The sequence below is a fragment of the Trichechus manatus genome, unplaced genomic scaffold, assembly GCF_000243295.1.
Source record: "Trichechus manatus latirostris isolate Lorelei unplaced genomic scaffold, TriManLat1.0 scaffold00240, whole genome shotgun sequence".
Lineage (NCBI taxonomy): Eukaryota > Metazoa > Chordata > Mammalia > Sirenia > Trichechidae > Trichechus > Trichechus manatus.
The window spans coordinates 719,440-741,542 of record NW_004444176.1 but is presented as its reverse complement, the minus strand read 5'-3'; the positions used below and the strand labels follow the sequence as shown (position 1 = coordinate 741,542).

Here is a 22,103-nt window from a genome sequence, read left to right as displayed (position 1 = left end):
CTAGTCCTGACTTTGTTACACATTTGTTATGTAACCTTGAGCAAGTCCTTTAACCTATCTGAGCATCAGTGTCTCTGTAAACTACGGGGAAACAAGATAGAAAGATTGAAAGGGCTCTTTCCAGCTCTTAAATTTCATGAGTCTATGACTATACGAGGAGCCCTGGTGGTGCAGTGGTTAAGCGCTTGGCTGTTAACTGAAAGGTTGGTGGTTCAAACCCACCCATTGGCTCCATCTCCACAGGAGAAAGACCTAGCCATCTGCTTCCACAATGATTACAGCCTAGGAAGCCCAATTATAGTTCTACTCTGTCACATGGGATTGCTATGAGTCAGAATCAACTTGATAGCACCTAACAACAACACCATGAGTACACAGTCTGATAGCATCAACAAGGTAAATATCCCTGGCCCAAAATAAGCGTCCCTGTTAAAATGCCAGTTGTGCAACGCACCAGTATGCTATTCATACTTCACAACTAGGGTGAAAAAAAGAACCCAGAAACCGAACCCGTTGCCATCGAGTCGATTCCTACTCTTAACTACCCTGTAGGACAGAGTAGAACTGCCCCCATAGGGTTTCCATGGAGCACCTGGTGGATTCAAACTGCCAACCTTTTGGTTAGCAGCTGTAGCTCTTAACCACTGCGCCATCTAAGGTGAAGGGGTTCATAACTCCTACTTTCTTGATATCCATGAAGCATAAGAAAATGGTTTGGAGAGAAGTGCGCAAAAAAAAAAAAAAAAAAAAAAATCTGATGATGCTGAAGACAACATTTTTAAGTGTCATGATTTTTTCAAGAATCAGTAGTGATTGCTGCCTATATCCAATTGTGCTCATTTATTTCCAACAAAAATTTATTTTGACCACATGGGGCCTAAGATGCTTTAAGCTTCCAGAAGGACAAAAATGAACTGGGGAATCTCAAGTGTATTCCTCTCAAAGAACAAAAGAATCAACTTAACTGACCATATGTGAATTATCTACTTTTCCGATAACTGATAAAAAATTTCAAATCTTGGGCTGCCTTCTTTGCCATTCACTTGTATTCCTGGCCCCTGTATTAGTTCTCTGCTTGTTGCTGTAATAGGTTACCATGAATGCAGTGCCTTCATACAACACAAATTTATTAGCTAAAAGTTCTGCAGGTCAGAAGCCCAACAAGAGTCTCACTGAGCTAAGATCTGGCTGTTGGCAGAGCTGCGTTCCTTTTTAGAGACTCTAGGGAGAAATCCATTTTCTTGCTTTTTCAGCTTCTAGAGTCCACATTCCTTGGCTCATGGCCCCTTCCTCCATCTCCAAAGCCAGCAACATAGTATCTTTCTGACCCTGCTTCTATCATCACCTCTCTTTCTCTGACTCTCTTCTTATGTCTTCCTCATTCACTTTTAAGGATGCTTGTGATTATACAGGGCCCAACCAAAATAATCCAGAATAATCTCCCTATTTTAAAGTTAGCTTATTAGCAACCCTAATTCAGTCTGCAATCTAAATTCCCCTCTGCCATACCATCTAACATATTAAAACATGGACATCTTTGGAGGACATTATTCTGACAGTCCCTTCCCTCTTTCCAATATTCTTCAGATGTAATGAACTTGAGTTATATATATACAGCTCAATACCTGTTGCTGTCGAGTCAATTCCAACTTGTAGCAATCCTATAGGACAGAGTAGAACTGCCCCATACGGTTTTCCAAGGAGCGGCTGGTGGATTCGAACTGCTGACCTTTTGGTTAGCAGCTGTAGCTGCTTGAAATATACCAAGAATTTCTTCAGTGTCTTTTCTGATAAATGTATCATTTTGGTATGTTTTGCAGAATCTAGGACACAGTCATATCATCCAAGCCAACAACACAACCTAGAATGAATGAAACCATACCCAGTCCTTATCCACCAAGAAATACTATGGCTCCTTGGTCTCAACAACCTCCGGGTGTAACAAACCCAGTAAACCAAGTTCAGGGCAGTCAGCCTCCTTTCTTCACTTCTCCAGGAATCTACACTAACCTTCAGCAGAGCCAAGCAAATATACAAATGTTAAATCCATCTACAGAGGTGATAAACTTAAAAGAAGCAGCAAAGATACTAGGGGTAAGTCTACTTACAACTGGAATTTTACTTTTGCATTTGCAGGGTTTTATTGTATCTACAAGATACAGGTGGAGAAAGTTTATGATCATCATGACATACTGTCCAATCATTAAAAAGCTCAGGTAGAAATGATTACTTTGCATATATACTCTACAGTGAGTTCATTTTATTTTAGATTCGGGCAAGAACCTAACAGGTGTCAAAGGACCCCTCCTAGCAGGACGATACCATAATATTGATGCTGGGAGCACCACTATGTCTAATTTGATCTCACCTCAGCAAAGGACATTGTGGGCATCCTCAATTCTATCTCTGGATTGATTACAAGCCTGGTGCTCGTATGTAAGTGAAGTCACGTTAAAATGAATATTGACGGTTGCCTTAAAAGGGCAAGGAGCTATAAGTGGGCCTTTCCCTGCCGGGAAGATTGGGTGCGAAAAAAATCAAGGGCCATTCCATCTTCAGTGCCTTTGGAGATTTTATAACTTAACTACCACCCTGGTGGCCTGGTAGCACAATGGTTAAGCACTGGACTGCTAACTGAAAGGTTGGTGGTTCAAACCCACCTAATGGCTCTGCTGGAGAAAGACTTGGTGATCTGCTCCTATAAAGATTACAGCCTAGAAAACCCTATGGGGCAGTTCTACTCTGTCACATGAGGTCACTATGAGGTGAAATCGACTGGATGGCATCCAACAACAACTACCACCTCACTTCTGCAAGGGACACTTTGAACAACCATCGTCTTGTCTCTGCAGGTGTTGTGAAACATGCCCTACTTACAGGCAAAGACTCCACCAGCCTAGGGAAAACTGTTAGTCCCTTTGCTGTGCAGGTACCTCGTCCATACCACTACCACCACTGCACCAAATTGCACTAAGTCTCTTCCTGTGTGCAGGTCTAACCCCTCAGCTAGACCATTCAGGAAATTATATTGCGTGTCCCTTATGTGCCAGACACTCTTCTGGCGATCTTACTATCTAGCTCAAGTGTTAATAGTTTTAAGAAAGCAACAACGAGCAGCCAGATTTAAGCTTTGGACAAGGAAGCAGCCCCTCAGTCACAGGAGTAAAAGAGACCTTCAGATGGATCCTCCTCCTATCAGATAGAGAAAAGCAGGCAGAATCCTGTGTTCCTGTTGAGCAAATGAGACAAACTAGGACCCCATATGGAGCCCTGGTGGCATAGTGGTTAAGAGCTCGGCTGCTAACCAAAAGGTCGGTAGTTCGAATCCACCAGCCACAGCCGACCCCACACAGGCGTTGAGGAATATTTCAGAGACTAAATCAGACACAATCTCTGTCCTCAAGGAGCCTACAGCCTAGTGCGGGGATCAGACTATAAAGATAATGAACAAGGACATGGCAGAGTGTGCTAAAACCAAAAAAAAAAAAAAGAAAGCCTTGTTGTCAAGTTGATTCCAACTCATAGTGACCCTATAGGATAGTGTAGAACTGCCCCATAGGGTTTCCAAGGGTATAATCTTTATAGGGATCCCTGGTGGCACAGTGATTAAGAGCTCAGCTGCTAACCAAAGGGTCGGCAGTTCGAATCCACCAGCTACTCCTTGGAAGCACTATGGGGCAGTTCTACTCTGTCCTATAGGGTCACTATGAGTCAGAACTGACTCAACAGCAATGGGTTAATCCTTACGGAAGCAGACTGCCACATCTTTCTCCCATTTTTCCCACGGCATGGCTGGTGGGTTCCAACTGCTGACCTTTTGGTTAACAGCTGTTGTTAAAAAAAAAAAAAAAACTGTTGCAGGAAATGTGTAAAAGGCAAGAAGTTCCAAACAGTGAGGACATAGTAGTTTAAAGTTGGTCACAGTAGGCCATCTTCCTTAGAAGATGACGTTTGAGCAAAACATGATGGAAGTGAAGAGTACGTTACACAGATATCAGGGAAGGGTTTCCAGGCAGAATGACCAGCCAGTGTAAAGGTCTTCTGATGCCAGTGCGTGTAATGTGTTTGAAGAACAGGGAGGAGGCCAATAAAGCAGAACAGAATGTGCGAGGAAGGGATTAGACCAGAAAGAGGGCAGAAGGGCGATGCGGGCTAGACCCAGGAAGCCTGGAGGAAACAAGGCTCTGGCTTTCACTCTTAGCAGAATGGGGAGCCATCAATGCATCTTCCCTGGTACCAAGAAGCAAGCAATAAAATTATTTTAAAGGAATAAATGCAGTGTGTTTTTTTTAAACTCCAGTTAGCAGAAACTACTTCCTCTCCCTGTAGACTGTGCATCTCTGCCATTAGCAGCCACTCTCTCCCCAGTCACCACAACAGCGCAGGGATGCTCAGGTGGTAGGGCATGATGCATCTGCACAAAACGACTTGGAACTTAAAATGGTTCTCTGGCCAAAAGTACAGAGCAGACTACATAACCAAATGACTAAATCTGGCCTATGAGCTCATGGCGACCCCATGTGTTGCAAAGTAGAACTGTGCTCCATAGGGTTTTCAAGACTATGACCTTTTGAAAGCATACCGTCAGGCCTTTCTTCCTAGGCACCTCTGGGTGGGTTTGAACCACCAATCTTTCAGTTAGCAGGCAAGTGCTTAACTGTTTGTTTCATGAGTCAGAATCACCTTGAGGGCAACTGCTTTAAGTTTTGGCGGGGGGGGTGGTGTTTTGTTTTGTTTGTTGTTTTGGCCTATGAGCAGTTTTGATCAGTAAATGGTGTATCAGTACCAGTTGCCATCATGTTAATTCCAACTCGTGGCGACTCGATGTATGTCAGAGTAGAACTGTGCTCCACAGGGTTTTTAATCACTGATTTTTTGGAAGTAGATCACCGGGCCTTTCTTCCGAGAAGCCTCTGAGTGGACTTGCACCTCCAACCTTTCAGTTAGCAGCTAAGCACGTTAATCACCCACGAACAGTAAATAGTATAGCCAGGGCTATAGTAGGAGCAAAGAATGCCATTATTAATCCAAATGATGGTAAAGATGGGGAGGGAAATTTTGTAGCCAATGATCGAATTGGTGCTCTAGCGAAGAGCTTGTGAAAGTTGAGATCCATGGGTTGGACAGAAGAGGCCCATGAGCCCTATGAAGTTATATGCAAAAGTGGTGTGTGTGTGTGCATGCGCACGTGCAAGAACATTTTTTCCAGAGGAGATGGTTCATAGCTTTTTAACAGAGTCTCAAAGAACTTCATTATTCAAAAAAAAAAAAAAAAAGACCAGTATTAATCTCTTGGCATTATCTAATTTTAATTCAATTATGTTCAGTAGCTATTTTTTGAAGAAATAAACATAGCAGTCACCACTAACAAGGTTGCAATTTCCCTGGAGAGACAAGATGTAAACTGGAGAAGAAACAGATTATAAATCTACAATTGACTTTTGGTCCAATCTAGCAACAGTTATCTGCCACAAATCTGTTTATCCAGGACTAAGGAAGGCTCAACAAGAAGTAGAAAGACGCAGATGTGTCCCCTGTCTCTGGGGATATATCTCTTAGATGATAAGAAAATGTTTGTATACCTGTGATAATAAAAGAACAATATAATGAGTACAAAACCAAGTAATAACGTGTGTGATTTGTATCATAAGATGCAACAGAAATTCAGAAAGACAGAAAAAAAAAAGATAGTTTAATTGTACTTGTGCAATTAAGAAGACTTTACGAAAGAGATGGGGATGAGCTGAGCTTGAGAGGAGGCAGTACTGAATTGTGAAGAATTGGTTTTTTGCATTAAATTCCCAGGTCTGTCCCTTAGTGACTGTGTGACCCTGGACACTTCTCTATGCTTCTGTATACCCACCCAGTTGTTGGGAGGAGTACATAAAACAATACGTGGAAAGTGTTTAGAACAGTGCCAGTCATATAGTTAAAGCCCATTAAAAGTTTTTATCTTCATTGATCCTCTCCCCCTAACTGGGATTACCCAGCAGAGATTTGGTTCATTTGGAAAAGAACCACTGAAGTCACTGAAGTCATAGCTAAAGTATCACAGCCAAGTATGAAGCCTCCAGTGACAGATGGGTGGTGGCTGCTCATGAGGTACATTGACTGGGAATCAAACTCAGGTCTCCCAGCATGGAAGGTGAGAATTCTACCACTGAACCACCACTGCCTTCTCTCAGGGGATGCTAACCTAAAAGAAAAAAAAAAAAAAACACACTGCCATCAAGTTGATTCCAGCTCATGGCAACCCTATGCTTGTAGAGTAGAAATGCGCTCCATAGGGTTTCCAAGGGTGTGACTTTTCAGAAGCAGATTGCCAGGCCTTTCTTCCCAGTGACCTCTGGATGAGTTTGAACTGCCAGCTTTTCAGTTAGTGTCTAATGCTTAACTGTTTGTTAAGGGACTCCTCAGGAATGCTACCCATTATGGTCGAGTCGATTCCAACTCATAGTGACCCTACAGGCCAGAGTAGAACTGCCCCATGGGGTTTCCAAGGCTGTAATCTTGACAGAAGCAGACCGCGACATCTTTCTCCCCTTGCAGCGGCTGATGGGTTCAAACCACTGACCTTTCAGTTAGCAGCCAAGAGCTCAATCACGGCACCACCAGGGCCCCTTCAGGGTGATTAACGATGAGAGCACTTTCTGAAGAGCTCTTCCTGGGCCACCCCCAGTAAGCCTTCTCAAATACTTGAAACAAGGCCTTATGCTGCGGTCTTGGTTCCTCAGTTACTCTAGGGTATGTCCAATCTCAGTAGACCATCTCTTGTTTTAGAGGTATGCCTAAATGACACCTATGGGTCTTGCCAAAGCTGACAATAAATAAGCAGAAGCAGCAATGATGTTTCAAAGGTCTGGAAGTGAAGACACAATCCTAACATGCCTGTATTTTCTTTGTTCAGGGCATCCAGATCGTGACTGGAGCGATGCACATTGGCTTTGGAGTTATTTTGGGTGTCATGAACAGCAGTTACACAATGGTTTGGGGTTTTGCCTCCCTTTCTTTTATTAGCGGATATACATTCTGGGGCGGCCTTTCTGTGAGTAGATGGCTAGAACACCCCTCCTTCCCAGTTTATAAAGACAGAAATACCCCCCATGCACAACCCCTTCCTCAGTAAGCCCTGCATCTGATTAGCTGGGAGAACTGAGAGAAACTAAGAGCTCTGATTGCACATAAATAAGTGAGAACCTTTGTTCTCTGTTTTAACTTGCAGCTTAAATGCATACTCTAAAGTTTACTCTGATCAAGTAATTAGCAAGCCAAAGGTTTAGTTTCCTATTACATTACACATGGAAACATTGTATGTGTCGGGGGGTGTGGCAAAAGGGGGTGATTGGAAATATGATTACAAATAAACAATTGATCATGAGAAGAGGCTGAGCGGTAAGCCTGGGAATCATCCAAGTAAGGAAGGTAGGTAAAGCTTACAAGAGAACTAAGAGTTCTTTATATGTAAGAAACTAAGGAGGGAAAACAAAATAAAAAGAGGAAGTCCAGGATACACTCCCTGAAAGTTAATTCAGAAAACTGAGAAATCTGAGAAGAAGTTTTGAGAGGGAAACTAGATGGATATACCAAGATCAACCTTTCAGATAAAAAGAAGTCTATTCCCAAGAACAATCAGAGATCTCACCATTTCACGGATAATTTTGTCTATTTCTACAGTTCATCATTTCTGGCGCGCTCTCCATATCAGCTTCCAAGGTGTTTTCACCTTGTCTGGTAAGTTAGAATGTTCCTACTTATTAAACCCATTTGAAGATGGGTTTAATTTATTTGGGTAGAAGATTGAGAAAGCAAATTCAGAAAGTGCAAATGGGAGCACTTTTTCCAAAACATCTGTCGGTGGCTCCTGTGGTGTGTGCTGGCATGAGAATGGTCCACTCAATCTTCCCCTCAGAGATGGCAGAGCTCCATGTTCTGACTGTTTAGCTCACAAGGTAGGAATGAGTAAAGACAAGGAGTGTTTAACTTTAGCTAGAGGCTCCTTGGTTCAGCTGGGTTGCACTGTATTAGAAAAAGAATCCAGGAGCCAAGAAACCAAAACTTGTCACTTCAGTAACAAAGACTCTAGTATTTAATTGCCATTCTTAGTTCTGCCTTGCATTTTTATGTTTTTATTGGTGTACGCCTCCTATTCTTATTTAGATTGAGTTCTTGCTTTACCATTATTTAAACCACCATTAAGAACACCTAGCTTGGCACATAAGAAGAATTCATAAAATAATCACTGAGACAAGGCTTTCAATTCCCTTCGTCACAGCACCCCATCTTCTGTAATATCTCGGTATATTTCTGAGCTAGGATAAATAAAATGATTTGCCAACAACTAGAGCCAACTAGATGGAGTCCTTGGGTGGCACAAATGGTTAAGCACCGGACTACCAACACAAAGGTCAGTGGTTCAAGCCCGTCCAGAGACATCTCAGAAGAAAGGCCTGACAATCTGCTTCTGAAAGGTCACAGCCTTGAAAACCCTATGGAGTTCTACTCTGAAACACAAGGGGTCGCCATGAGTAGGAATTTACTCAGCAGTAACTAACAACAACAGAGCAGAGTAGTTTCAAGATTTTATTTAATCCAGTACAAGAGGAAAGGATGTGGAAATGGGAACATGGAATCACGTGGTTCATGCTCTCCCAGACAAAAGTAAACAAAACATAAAATTAAAAAAAAAAAAATCAGCCTATTCTTGACTAAAGGTCCCTGGGTGGCACAAGCAGATTGTGCTTGACTATTAACCTAAAGATTAGCCTTTAAACCCACTCAGCGGCACTGCAGAAGAAAGGCCTGGTGATCTGCTATTGTAAAGGTTACAGCCAAGACAACCCTATGGATCTCAGTTCTACTCTGTAATACACGGGGTCACCATCAGTCAGAATCAGCTTGATGGCAGCTGGTTTAATTCTGATTAACTACTCCTGTTGTAACCCAAAAACAAAATTAAACATATTTTCTCTGCATCACTCATGAATCCTTCCCTCTGAGCTTGGGCAAGCATAGAAGCTGTCCATCTGGAGGAAACAGCTTCTGAAAGCATAGCTAAAGCAACTTTTCTTGGAGCCTTTTAGAGACCCTCAGGAGCTACAGCGTGGGGAAACAGTAGCACATTCTGAGAACTCTACCTGTACCACCCCTAGCAAGCCTGCCAAGGCCTTGGTTCCACAACTATTCTGGTGTATGAAGAAATCTTAATGTAGAAACTGGGCAAAGTTTTGTGTTCTTCCCCTACACTCCTACCTCCAAAAGCCTGAAGAGTGCCTTCTTCTAAAGCTGGGGTTCTTCACCTGGTTCCTAGAGAGACTTTAGAGATCCCACTAATTCCTAAATCTATAGTAAAAAATTTTGCGTGTATGTACTTTCCTATTTATAAAATTGTATGCTGTTTTACTATCTCATATGGTGGTTGTAAGAGTTAAATGAGATAATGTATTTAAATAACTTAGGCCAGTGCTTGTCACAGAAGAATGCTCATTAAAAGTTTGGTGTTTTATTATTTTTTAAAAAGGAGTAAAGTTGTTATTGCACGTGTAGTTTTTAGATAAATATAATAGAACGAGCTTCTGCTTTGGATTATTTACATTTTGCTACAAATTTTTAAGAAACATCCTACATTTAGGCTGAGTATGTTTATGGTTAACTACCCTGAAGGGCAGAGAAAATAACAACAACAAAAAAAATCATTTCAACAGCAAAGAAATGTTTTCCTGATTTCAAAGATTAGGAACCATTAAAGTTAGCGGATTCTTATTTCGTTTAATTTTGTTTATCCTATATTTGATTTATTTTCCTGTTATCGCCATTAGTTGAGAGGCAGCCTGGGAATGAATGTTGTCAGTGCTATCTTTGCTTGTATTGGAGTGATTCTGCTGCTGGTGGATATGAGCATCAATAGGCTACCCCAACAAGACTACTACGCATTGGTAAGTGTCTGTAATAATCTACCAGGTACCTTCTTTCCTTCTACTCTCAAGTGGTTTTTTTTTCTTTTTTTCTATTATCACTGTACAGCAACTCTAGTGGAAAATCCCTATTTCTATTCCTGCTCTATTCCCAATCATGTGGTCTCTAGGACTATCGAATAAAGAATGCAGATAGTAAGGGTGGTGGAACGCAAAATAAGGCTGTATTGGAAGGTGTCACTTTGCCATTTGGGCCATGCTAAGGACTTTGGTCTTTACTCTGAGAGCAACAGGAAGCCACAGAAGGGTTTTAAGCAAAGAATTAGTATAATCAGATTTTATTTTAAACAGACCATTCCGTTTGCAGTATAGAGAAAGCTTATAAAAAGGCAAGAATAGATGAGGCGATCTCTTGGTAAATAAGACGGACTGAGGTAAGAACACAAAATTTATCCTCTACAAACCAAACAAAAAGGACGAAAAAATGATCAAAACCCAACTTTAAATTGGCATTCAAGCAGAGAAACAAATGATTCTACTTTGACTCTGGTGGCAGAATAAAGCTTCTAGGCCCTGCTCTACTTCCCAGAAACAAAACTGAGAAAAGAAGGGAAGCGAAAAAAATACTGAAAATTCTCACTAATGCCCTCCAATCTGGAGCTAAGAAGACTAATGTGGAAAGCAGCCAATCCTGAGAAAAGATAAAGCATATCTGAGAATGTAGAAGCCTCTATGGGGCACCCCAGGCCCTCAGGAGAAGCATAAAAGGCCACCAGAGTTAACAGCTTCCACTTCACTTTGCTAAGACGGAGGACAGGACAGAAATCCACAGGTATCCAAGCAGCTATGCCTGTGGAGCAGGCCTTGCTACAAAACATTTAGCAGACTCTCAGAAGAAAGAAAAAGTGAAGTCCATGTTCACTAACAAGAATTGAGCTCAGTACCAGCTAAGCTCGCTCTCGCCCCACCAACCACTGCAAGATCAGGCTTCAGTAAAATGGACAGAAAACAACACCTAGCCCTGAAGTTTTAGCTGGGAAGAAAGAAGACAAATTTGACCCAGATAAGCAGGTATGTAAATGAAGGAAAATTCACCTACATGGTATCTGAACAATTCCTCTGATACCACGCTTTTCTTCATATAGTCCAGCCTCTTGGATTATTTGCTCAGCATAAACATTGAATAAGTATGGTGAAAGGATACAACCCTGATGCACAACTTTCCTGATTTTAAACCACGCAATATCACTTTGTTCTGTTCAAACAATTGCTTCTTGGTCTATGTACAGGTTCCTCATGAGCACAGTTAAGTGTTCTGGAATTCCCATTCTTCGCAATGTTATCCATAATTTGTTATGATCCACACAGTTGAATGCCTTTGCATAGTCAATAAAACACAGGTAAACATCTTTCTGGTATTCTCTGCTTTCAGCCAGGATCCTTCTGACATCAGCAATGATATCCCTCGTTCCACGTCCTCTTCTGAATCTGGCTTGAATTTCTGGCAGTTCCCTGTCGATGTACTGCTGCAGCCTCTTTTAAAGGATCTTCAGCAAAATTTTACTTGCCTGTGATGTTAATGATATTGTTTGACAATTTCCTCATTCAGTTGGACCAACTTTCTTTGGAGTAGGGATAAATATAGATCTCTTCCAGTCAGTTGGCCAGGTAACTGTCTTCCAAATTTCTTGGCATAGATGACTGAGCATTTCCAGCACTGCATCCGTTTGTTGAAACATCTCAATTGGTATTCCGTCAGTTCCTGGAGACTTGTTTTTCGGCAACGTCTTCAGTGCAGCTTGGACTTTTTCCTTCAGTACCACTGGTTCTTGATCATATACCACCTTCTGAAATGGATGAACGTCGACCAACTCTTTTTGGTACAGTGACTCTATATATTCCTTCCATCCTCTTTTGGTGCTTCCTGCATTGTTCAGAATTTTGCCCATAGAATCCTTCACTATTCAACTTAAGGCTTGATTTTTTTTTCTTCAGTTGTTTCAGCTTAAGAAATGCCAAATGTGTTCTTCCCTTTTGGTTTTCTAACTCTACGTCTTTGCACTTCACTTTGTCTTCTCGAGCCTCCCTTTTAAATATTCTGTTCAGCTCTTTTACTTCATCATTTCTTCTGTTCCCTTTAGCTACTCTACGTTCAAGAGCAACTTTTAGAGTCTCTTCCGACATCCATTTCAGTCTTTTCTTTCTTTCCTGTCTTTTTAATGACTTCTTGCTTTCTTCACGTATGATGTCCTCATTTCACAACTGGTCTTGTCTTCAGTCATTAGTGTTCTATGTGTCAAATCTATTCTTGAGATGGTCTCTAAATTCAGGTGGTATATACTCAAGGTTGTACTTTGGCTCTCCTGGACTTATTCTAATTTTCTTCAGCTTCAACTTGAACCTGCATATGAGCAATTGATGGTCTGTTCCACAGTTGGTCCCTGTCCTTGTTCTGACTGATGATATCAAGCTTTTCCATGGTCTCTTTCCACAGATGCAGTCGATTTGATTCCTGTGTATTCCATCTGGTGAGGTCCACATTTATGTTGTTGAAAAAAGGAATTTGCAAAGAAGTCATCTTTGGTCTTATAAATTCGATCATGCAATCTCCAGCATGATTTCTATCACCAAAGGCCAATCCTTCTTCTTTGTTTCCAACTTTCCCATTCCAATCACCAGTAATTATCAATGCATTCTGATTGCATGTTCGATGAATTCCAGACTGCAGAAGTTGGTAGAAATCTTCAATTTCTTCATCTTTGGCCTTAGTGGTTGGTGCAGAAATTTGAATAATAGTCATACTAATTGGTCTTCCTTGTAGGTGTATGGATATTATCCTGTCACCGACAGCATTGCACTTCAGGATAGATCTTGAAATGTTTTTTCTGAGGGTGAATGCAACCCCATTCTTCTTCAAGTTGTCATTGCCGGCATAGTAGACCATATGATTATCTTATTCAAAATAGCCAATACCAGCCCATTTCAGCTCACTAATGTCTAGGATACTGATACTTATGTGTTCCATTTCATTTTGGATGATTTTCAATTTTCCTAGATTCATACTTCATTTGGACTATTAATGGATGTTTGCAGCTGTTTCTTCTCATTTTGAGTCATGCCACATCAGCAAGTGAAGATGCCAAAAGCTTAACTCCATCCACATCATTAAAGTCCACTCTACTTTGAGAAGGCAGCTCTTCCCCAGTCATATTTTGAGTGTCTTCCAACAAGAGAGGCTCACCTTCCTGCATTATATCAGACAACATTCTGCCGCTATTCATGTTTTCACTAATTTTTTTCAGAAGTAGACCACCAGGTCCTTCTTCCTAGTCTGTCTTACTTTGGAAGCTCAGTTGAAACTTGTCTACCATGGGTGACCCTGCTAGTATTTGAATACCAGTGGCATAGTGTCCAGCAACACAGCGACATGCAAGCCCCCACAGTACGACAAACTGACAGACGTGTTGGGGATTTTATTGCATAGGAAGTCTTAATAATAGCATAAAACGCAGAATGAAATAAAAAGAACATTGTAGAGCTATGGAAAACAATTTAGTACCAAAAATAAACACTATCAAAGATTTAATAAAGACATCACACACAGCAAGAAACAGAATGGACTCAGATAAAAATGGTAGATAAGAAATGTGTAAAGTAATCATAGCACTAGAAAAGAAAAAGACAAATATACTAAAGTAATTAGAGAGAGGAGGGTAAGCATGGAAGATAGGCATATTTGATCCAACACATGATAACTGGCTTCCCTGAGTTAGAAAATGCAACAAATGGTACAGAAGAAAATTTTTCAAAAATGCTGGAAAAAAAAGTCCCTGAGGAGGGACCTCATACCATCAAGAAAGCAATGCCAAGAGCAGAGCGCGTCCTTTGGACAGGGGTCCCTGCGCCGAGAAGCTCCTAGACCGGGGGAACACTGAAGAGAAGGCTGACAGAGAGGAAAAGCCTTCCCCTGGAGCTGACACCCTGAAATTGGACTTTTAGCCTACTTTGACTGTGAGGAAATAAACTTCTCTTCATTAAAACCATCCACTTGTGGTATTTCTGTTACGGCAGCACTAGATGACTAAGACAGAATTTGGTACCGAGAGAGTGGGGTGCTGCTCTAACAGATACCTAAAATGTGGAAGCGGTTTTAAAACTGTGAATGGATAGACTTGCGGCAGTGACAGAGGATTAGCAGCAGCAAAGAACCTACAGCAGCAGAGAAGCAGCAGCAGCAGAGAACCAACAGCAGCAGAATCAGGAGACTGGTGAAAGACAGCGCTGGAGCCGACCCACGGAGCGAGAGAGCTAAGTGCCTGTGAGCAGGAGGCTTCCTGGCGGAGTGGGGTGCCTCTGGGCACTTATCGGTGGAGCTAGGCTTGCTGACCCACAGAGCGAGAGAGCTGAGTGTATGTGTGCACGAGGCTTTCTGGCGGCGTGGGGTGCCGCCGGGCACTTATACTGGTGGAGCTACTGAGCTTTGGAACACTTGCCCCAGCAGGGCAGATGCGGGCGTGAGGCCTGAGGGCTGAGAGGCCATAGGAAGCAGAAGCTGAAGAGACAAGGGACACAAGAAGCCGAGTTGCTTCAGCCTCAGAAGGTGTGTATTAAAGATGGGCCATCACTGCCCATGGGGGAATTGCCCAGTGTTCGCTCCAAGTTCCACGTCCTTTTTCTCCTCTTTGTGGCCTGCATGTTTTTTGTCAGCCTTGTGATTCCCTGGTTGCCACTGTTGGCTTGTCAGCAGAAACAAAACCACCTCAGAGGCCTTCTGCACTCCAGTGTTCACAACTGGCCCAGAGAAAAATGGGTTCAACTTTGGCTTCATCAAAAATATCCAGCAGGTGTTTGGAAATAACAAGAAGTTCTGGTTAATACCAATTGGGTCCAGCCCTGGTGATGGACACTCCTTCCCTATGAGGTCTATGAATGAGTCACAGAATCCATTGCTAGCAAATGAAAAGCCCTGGGAAGATGAGGATGACAGCCAAGATTATCCAGAAGGCTCATCATCTCTTGCTGTGGAAACGGAAACACAGCAGTTTTCACATTTCTCGCATCTCTCATACAGGACCCACCACCTCCCATGAGGCTTACAGAGTTCTATATTGGGAACCATTCAGTCTTCAAAATAAATCACCATAGTGGATTGAAAGCTAAAAAAAAAAAAAAAAAAAAATCTCTGAAATAAGGGAAGAACTGAATTAATTTGTAGACTGAAATGGAACAACCTATATCAGAAAAAAGGAATGCAAAGTAATTCAGAGATATATACCCTTGTTAAGGTGTACAGTGTATAAAAAATGAATCATTTAATGCTTTAGGCAGAAAAGGCAAATTATCTACAAGCTGGAAAAAATCTTCCTGCCTCAGTCTTCACCCTAGCAGCATTTTATGAGGGATGATAATGAGGTAATGTCTAGAAAGTTTTGACAAAAAGAAACTGTGACTCAAAAATAACATAGGCAATCAAATTCTCGTGTAGGCATAAAGACAAAAAGAAGATTCTGTCAGTAAAACAACAACACATGGGCACTGCAAATAAAAGATTAATGCAATATTCAGTCATACCTGGTTTGAATTAAATCAAAGAATTCAGAAAAGCAGGGAGAAGCTGTGTAAAGATATCAGTGGGGAGTACTAAATCATTTAAATATTTAACTAAGACTGGACAACTGGGGATGTGACAGTTACAGAACTGAGTATAAATGATACAATGTTTTAATAAAAAAAAATAATATATAATCACCAAAAACTGAGAGGTGGAGAGGTAAGATGAGAGAGATGTAAAATAAGAATGTCAATCACCTCATTTTTCATAATAAACAGTCATTTAATACTGTCTAAAATTAAAACATATACGTTTAAAAATGACTTCAACTTCTTCAGAGAATTCCTAATTGTTTTTAATTTAAGCAGAATCTTATAAAAATTAGTATTTCTTGTAACGAAGTATTTATCTGAAGTTCAGAAATTCCTTCCATTTGACTGTCTTTCTTCTTTGAAATTCAAATAAATTTAATGCTTTTATTTCAAAATAGGAGGAATAAGATGGTACCAGTCTTAAAGAATGATTTTTTTCTCTTTCTCTTGTTTGCTCACTCTCATTTTCTCTGCCTTCCTCCCTCCCTTCTTCCCTCTCTCCCCTTCTCCCGTCCACCCTCTTTCCTTTTCTTCCTCTCTCTCCCTCTCTCCATGAATTCATTGAATCCATTCTTCCATTTGTCTTTTGCCTATACACATAGATCTAGAATAATGGCATCAAATAATAGGCATCAAATGTTAATTTGGCTATTTCTAGGAAGTCGAATTTGGGGTAAACAATTGTTTTGTTCTTTTCCATGGTGCTTGATTTTATTTTAAAAATGAGCATTAATATTTTTATAAAAACAAAAGTCATTGCAAAGAAAAAAAATACTTCTTTTTTAATGTTTCTGAATGAAATAGCTTGCTTGCCAAAAAAAAAGTCTTACAGCATTTTAAATAAAATCCAAAATAAATTCACATTCACTGAAATAAGCATATGATTATAATACAGTAAATAATCATGAGGTGAGTTGATTATGAACAATAGCATATTTTATGACTATGTCACTTTTTGAAGCCTGTATGAGGCCCTGTTGATTAGCCAAAATTTCAGCATGTGTATTCCTGATTTTAGCTCTCTGGGAAAGGAATTTCAGCCATGTTGATGATCTTCTCCCTCCTGGAGTTTTGCATAACTTGTGTTTCAGCCCATTTTGCCTCTCGAGCAATCCCCTACACCAACACGGTGAGTTGCATCTCTTCTCTGTAAAATAACCTGAATATGTGCTGGTTACAGACATAAATAGTGCAAATGGTTAACCACTGAACTACTAACCAAAATGCTGGCAGTTCAAACCCACCCAGAGATGCCTCGGAAGTAAGGTCTGGTGATCTGCTTCCAAAAGGTCACAGCCTTGAAAACCCTATGGAGTGCAGTTCTACTCTGCACACATGGGGTCACCATGGGTTAGAATCGACTCAATGGCAACCAACAAAAACAAAAATCTCATGGTGGGCTTGCTGGCTACCTGGCACACTCTTTGTTCTTGACTCTGATGGGACAAAGGGTGGCAGGATTGAACAGGATTGCAATAACAATATTGCTTGTTTTTATTCATTCTTTACAGGCTGTTGTGATTATTCCAACTGTGTATGCAAACCCATCGACATCAGCACCTTCCTCAGCTCCTTTCACAAATGATGGCCAACAAGCGTACATCACTATGCCTTAAAAAAAGGCACACCAGTCCAATAGTATGGGGGCACAACTACTCTTCAGGAACTTCTACTGTCCAAGATGATTACGAAACTTCAAAGACTGTGTTTGAATTTTTTTCTAAGGCTTATCATTAGCGATGACTTTATCTCCCTTGTCACTGTTTGTTCCTCTCACCACTATCATGCACCAGCAAAGATGAAGGACCAGAGGACGAAAAAATTACCCTGCAACTCTCTTGAAGTTAGAAACTTTCCCGCTAATGTTACCTTTTCCTCAATAAAATGTTATTAGGAACGAACATAACCCTTTTTGGTATTTGTTAAAATTCATTGCAGTTTGATATTGGTTGCAGAGTGGTAGATCTGATGAAATATTGCAAGCAAGACTGATAAAATTCCTTTGATGATGATTTTTGGAGTGCCCCAGTCACTGGGGTTTCCTTACTCATCCCCTCCTCCACTTTCTGTCCAGAAAGCAAAAGCATGATTGCCCTTAGTGGAGGGAAGGGACATGTTAGTGGGTACATGAATATCATTAAACGTGCCTCTTGGATATCTACAAAGCTTTTCTATTTACACGTACATTATTTGCATGTACATTAAACTCATTTGTGATAGGGAAATAGCAGGACAAGAATGGTACATTGAGGGGGTTTCATTCTGGTTTTGGTTTTTGAAAATGGGGAAAATATGAGCATGCTAAAAAGACAATGGGAAGCACAACAGGAGCAAGACGAAGAAGTAAGAATCTCATGCCCATCTCCCTTTAAAAACATCAAAAAACAAACAAAAACTGTCAGAAGCAACTTTTTCAGAACTCTGGAAATAGTGATTTACAGCAAGAGTCAAGGGTTTCAAGCAAATGCTGAATCGAGAAAAAGCCAACTTCAAAATGGTAGGAAAGCTTTGTGATCTTTTTATTTGCCTGTGCTCTACTCTCTCTTCAACCTGGTGACAGGCTTGAAGACAGCAGCCTGAATTCCCAGAGTGGGTCTCTGGATCCTGGTTCCAAAAGGAATAGAACAGACCTTATTCAAAAATTATTGAGTTTCTCTGTCCTGTCGCAGTTTCACCTCAGAACTCAAGCAGTGCAGAAAAGCAGCAGGCCTTGCCCGAACACTGCCTGTAACTGCCTGTAGCTGCCTTTCTATTCATTATTCTTATCTACAAAAATGGGAATCATGATGGTATTGACACCATAGGCATGTCATGAGGTTTAAAACAACATAAGCCATGCAAGGCATTTAACATATTGCCTGGATATTTGTTGTTGTCGTTAGGTGCTTTCAAGTCGGTTCTGACTCACAGCGACCCTATGCACCACAGAACAAAACACTGCCCAGTCTTGTGCCATGCTCACAATCACTGTCATGCTCAAGCTCATCGTTGCAGCCACTGTGTCAATCCATCTTGTTGAGGGTCTTCCTCTTTTTCACTGAACCTGGATATAGTAAATGCAAAAAACTAATAATAATAATTTAAAACTGCTATCATCATTTGTATTTTATTAAAGAATTGCACTTAGTGATAATGGTGACTATATGAAAACTGAAATCTATTGTATTATGCATACACGTATGTGCATGTGTGTATATACATATCTATTACACTAGATAGATTAGATAACACTTCTACAGTGAACTCAATTTCTTATTTTCTCAGTGTTATATAGATATATTTCTGTCTTTCTTACTAGAACATATTGGTATTTACACAGAGGAAGCATATGTTTTCTCCTGTCTATAAGTAAAATGAGATTCCTCATAGCAATTTGGACAACATATTTTATCAGGGATTCTAGCCAACAGGGTTTTTTAATGCTCCTCAGTGATGGTTTTAACAACATTGTATCGAGCATGGTGGTTCCAGCACATTTCTTCTTAATGTCTTTTGAACTCTAGGAACCAATTCCATGGAAATAAACAACATGAGCAGCACGGAGAAATATTTAAGAAGACAAAGGATCAAAAACAAGTCAGACTGGAGGTCAAACCATGATCAGTTGTTTCTTCATTGTTGAATAATGCAGAGTTTCTGAGTACCAAAGGATGAAGATTAACATGCAGTGAATTCTGAATTTCCAAATCCAGGGTCTAGGGATAGAGAAAAATCAATGTTGGTTTACTGGTCTGCGCTATTATCAGAGGAATTAAGACACGCCAAGGAACTCTGTCTCACAGTTTGGCTCTATCCTCTAGCCTATGCTCATGTTGGATACTGTGAAATTGGGCCCCTGTCCAAGAAAATCATCAAATTCAAGATGATTTCCAGAGACTGTTGGCTAAACCTTAGATGAAAGGAAAAGGTATGCTACTATTCTCGCAATCAATCAATATTGGCAGCAAGCTATAATAGAGCTTCATTTCATCCAAATTGACTCTTGTTTCTACTAAATCCAAAACTCTGAGGTTGAAGACACATTCAAGTGAGTTAAATGGGAGCTCGTAAGATTCAGTAGCTGTAGGAATGTCTGCTTTCCGAGTACTTTAATGCCTCAGTAACTCACGATAGTTGCATAACATAGTTGTTGTGTATCTGTCAGTTAAATTAAAATTATATTGTTTGCTTGATTTTCCCCACTTTCTCATCCACCTTTCCAGATCTGACTCTTCTATATCATCTGTCACCTCTACTTTTTCACGTATCTCTTCACAAACATTGTTTCTAACTATTGTCCACATCAAATAAAAAATTAACACCATGTATAACCTGAATCATGATCAAAAGAGAACAGACTGCAGTTGTCAAGGATTTCATCTTACTTGGATTCACAATCAACGCCCATGGAAGTAGCTGTTAAGAAATCAAACAACGTATGCACTGGGCAAATCTCCTGCAAAAGATCTCTTTAAAGTGCTAAATAGCAATGTCACTTTGAGGACTAAGGTGCACCTGACCCAAGCCATCGTATTTTCAATCACTTCATATGCATGCCAAAGCTGGACTGTCAATAAGGAAAACTGAAGAATTGATGCCTTTGAATTACAGTTTTGGTGAAGAATACTGAATATACCACAGACTGCCAGAAGAACGAACAAATTTGTCTTGGAAGAAGTATAGCCAGAATGCTCATTAAAAGCAAGGATGGTGCAAGACTTCAACTTGTGTACTTTGGACACATTATCAGGAGGGACCAGTCTTTGAAGAATGACATCATACTTGGTAGAGGGTCAGCAAAAAAGAGGAACACCCTCAATGACATGCATAGACACAGTGGCTGCAACAATGGACTCAAACATAGCAATGATTATGAGGATGGTGCAAGACCAGCCAGTGTTTCATTCTGTTGTACACAGGGTCACTATGAGTCAGAATCGACTCCACCTAACAACAACATAACCTGAAAGGTAAATCCTCCTCAGCAGGAGGATCAAAAAGTCATTCAGTCACAGGAGAAAGGAGGAAATGGGGAGTTAATTAAAGGGTACATAGTTTCTGTTTGGGGTAGTTAAAAAACTTTGGAAATAGAAAGTGGCTATGATAATTAATGACACTAAATTATACACTTAAAAATACTAAAATGCTTGGGGAACAGCTAGCTAAATTGGCATGACACAGCTTATAAAGACAATGCTGTACATTCTACCTTGGTGAGTAGTGTCTGGGGTCTTAAAAGCCTGTGAGCGGCCATCTAAGATACTCCACTGGTCTCATCCCTTCGGGAGCAAGGGAGAATGAAGAGAACAGGATACAAGGAAAAGATTAGTCCGAAGGACTAATTGCCCACAGCTACCAAGTACTCCAACAGACTGAGTCCAGTACAGCTAGATGGTGCCCGGCTACCACCACTGACTGCTCTGACCAGGATCACAACAGAGGGCTCTGGACAGAGCTGGAGAAGGATGTAGAGCATAATTCTAACTCACAAAAAAAAAAAGACCAGATTTACTGGTCTAAAGGAGACTGGAGAAACCCTGAGAGTATGGCCCCAGACACCCTTTTAGCTCAGTGGTGAAGTTACCTCCGAGGTTCACTGTTCAGCCCGGGAGTGGACAGCCCCGTAAAACCAAATGAGACTAACGAGGTACAGGAGGCCAGTGACAAGGGCCAGAAGGCAGAAGGGGACAGGGAAGCTGGTGATGGGGAACCCATGACTGAGTAAGGATATTGTTGATGTGTCGTGATTGTTAACCATTGTCATAGGGAAACATTTGTAGTAACTGTTAAATGAGAAACTATTTTGTTCCGTAAGCCTTCATCTTAAGTGAGAATAACAGCACAATTGTAGGAACATAGTCAATGTCACTGCAGTGTGCACGTAGAAATTTTTGAAATGGTGTATCTTTGGCTATGTATATTTTCACCAAAAAAAAAGGTTGAGAAGTTAGAGGGTTGATATTTTGTGGGGTTGTTAACCAATGTCATAAAACAACATGTGTACTACTGTTTCATGAGAACTAATTGTTCTGTAAGCCTTCACCTGAAGTACAATAAAAAAAAAAATTAATAAAAAAAAAAAAAAACTAAAATGGCAAGTTTTGCTACACATATTTTTCCACAAGATAAAAATTTAAATTAAGAAAAAAAGTCTTTCTGGAGTCTTACTAAATACTCCATTAATATTCTTCTTTTGCTACTTAAATATTTTTTTAAAAAGTGAGTCATAAGACTTCTAGCAAAATGGCACTCTAGGCAGAAGCACCACACCATCCCTCCACAGCAAAGATCTGAAAAACTAAGCCAATCAGAGAAAACAACAGTCCTGAAAACCTAAAACATCAAATGAAGAGATAAAGAACTCAGCCAAGCAACAAATGGAGTGAGAAAACTGACAGAGAATGGAGAGCGAGGAGAGGTTCATGCAGAAGTCCCCTATCAGCTAACGCAGCACGGATCCGCCATCTTGGACTCCTGTTGGAGACCAGCAAATGGAAGAACGAGAAAGCAGCTTCACAGAGCTTCCAGCGGGAGACAAAACAACTGGTAATTTGCGATATACGCTTTCCT

The 22,103-nt window shown here is 40.7% G+C and overlaps 1 protein-coding gene across 1 annotated transcript; it reads left to right on the top strand.

Annotated features, from left to right (window-relative positions):
• Positions 1-366: 366 nt before the first annotated feature.
• MS4A12 (membrane spanning 4-domains A12) lies at positions 367-17,170 on the top strand. The gene is made up of 7 exons (XM_012559377.2): positions 367-396; positions 1,828-2,094; positions 6,908-7,045; positions 7,675-7,731; positions 9,816-9,932; positions 16,573-16,683; positions 17,066-17,170. The coding sequence occupies exons 1-7, from the start codon at positions 367-369 to the stop codon at positions 17,168-17,170; spliced, it is 825 nt and encodes a 274-aa protein (XP_012414831.2).
• The last annotated feature ends 4,933 nt before the right edge of the window (positions 17,171-22,103 follow it).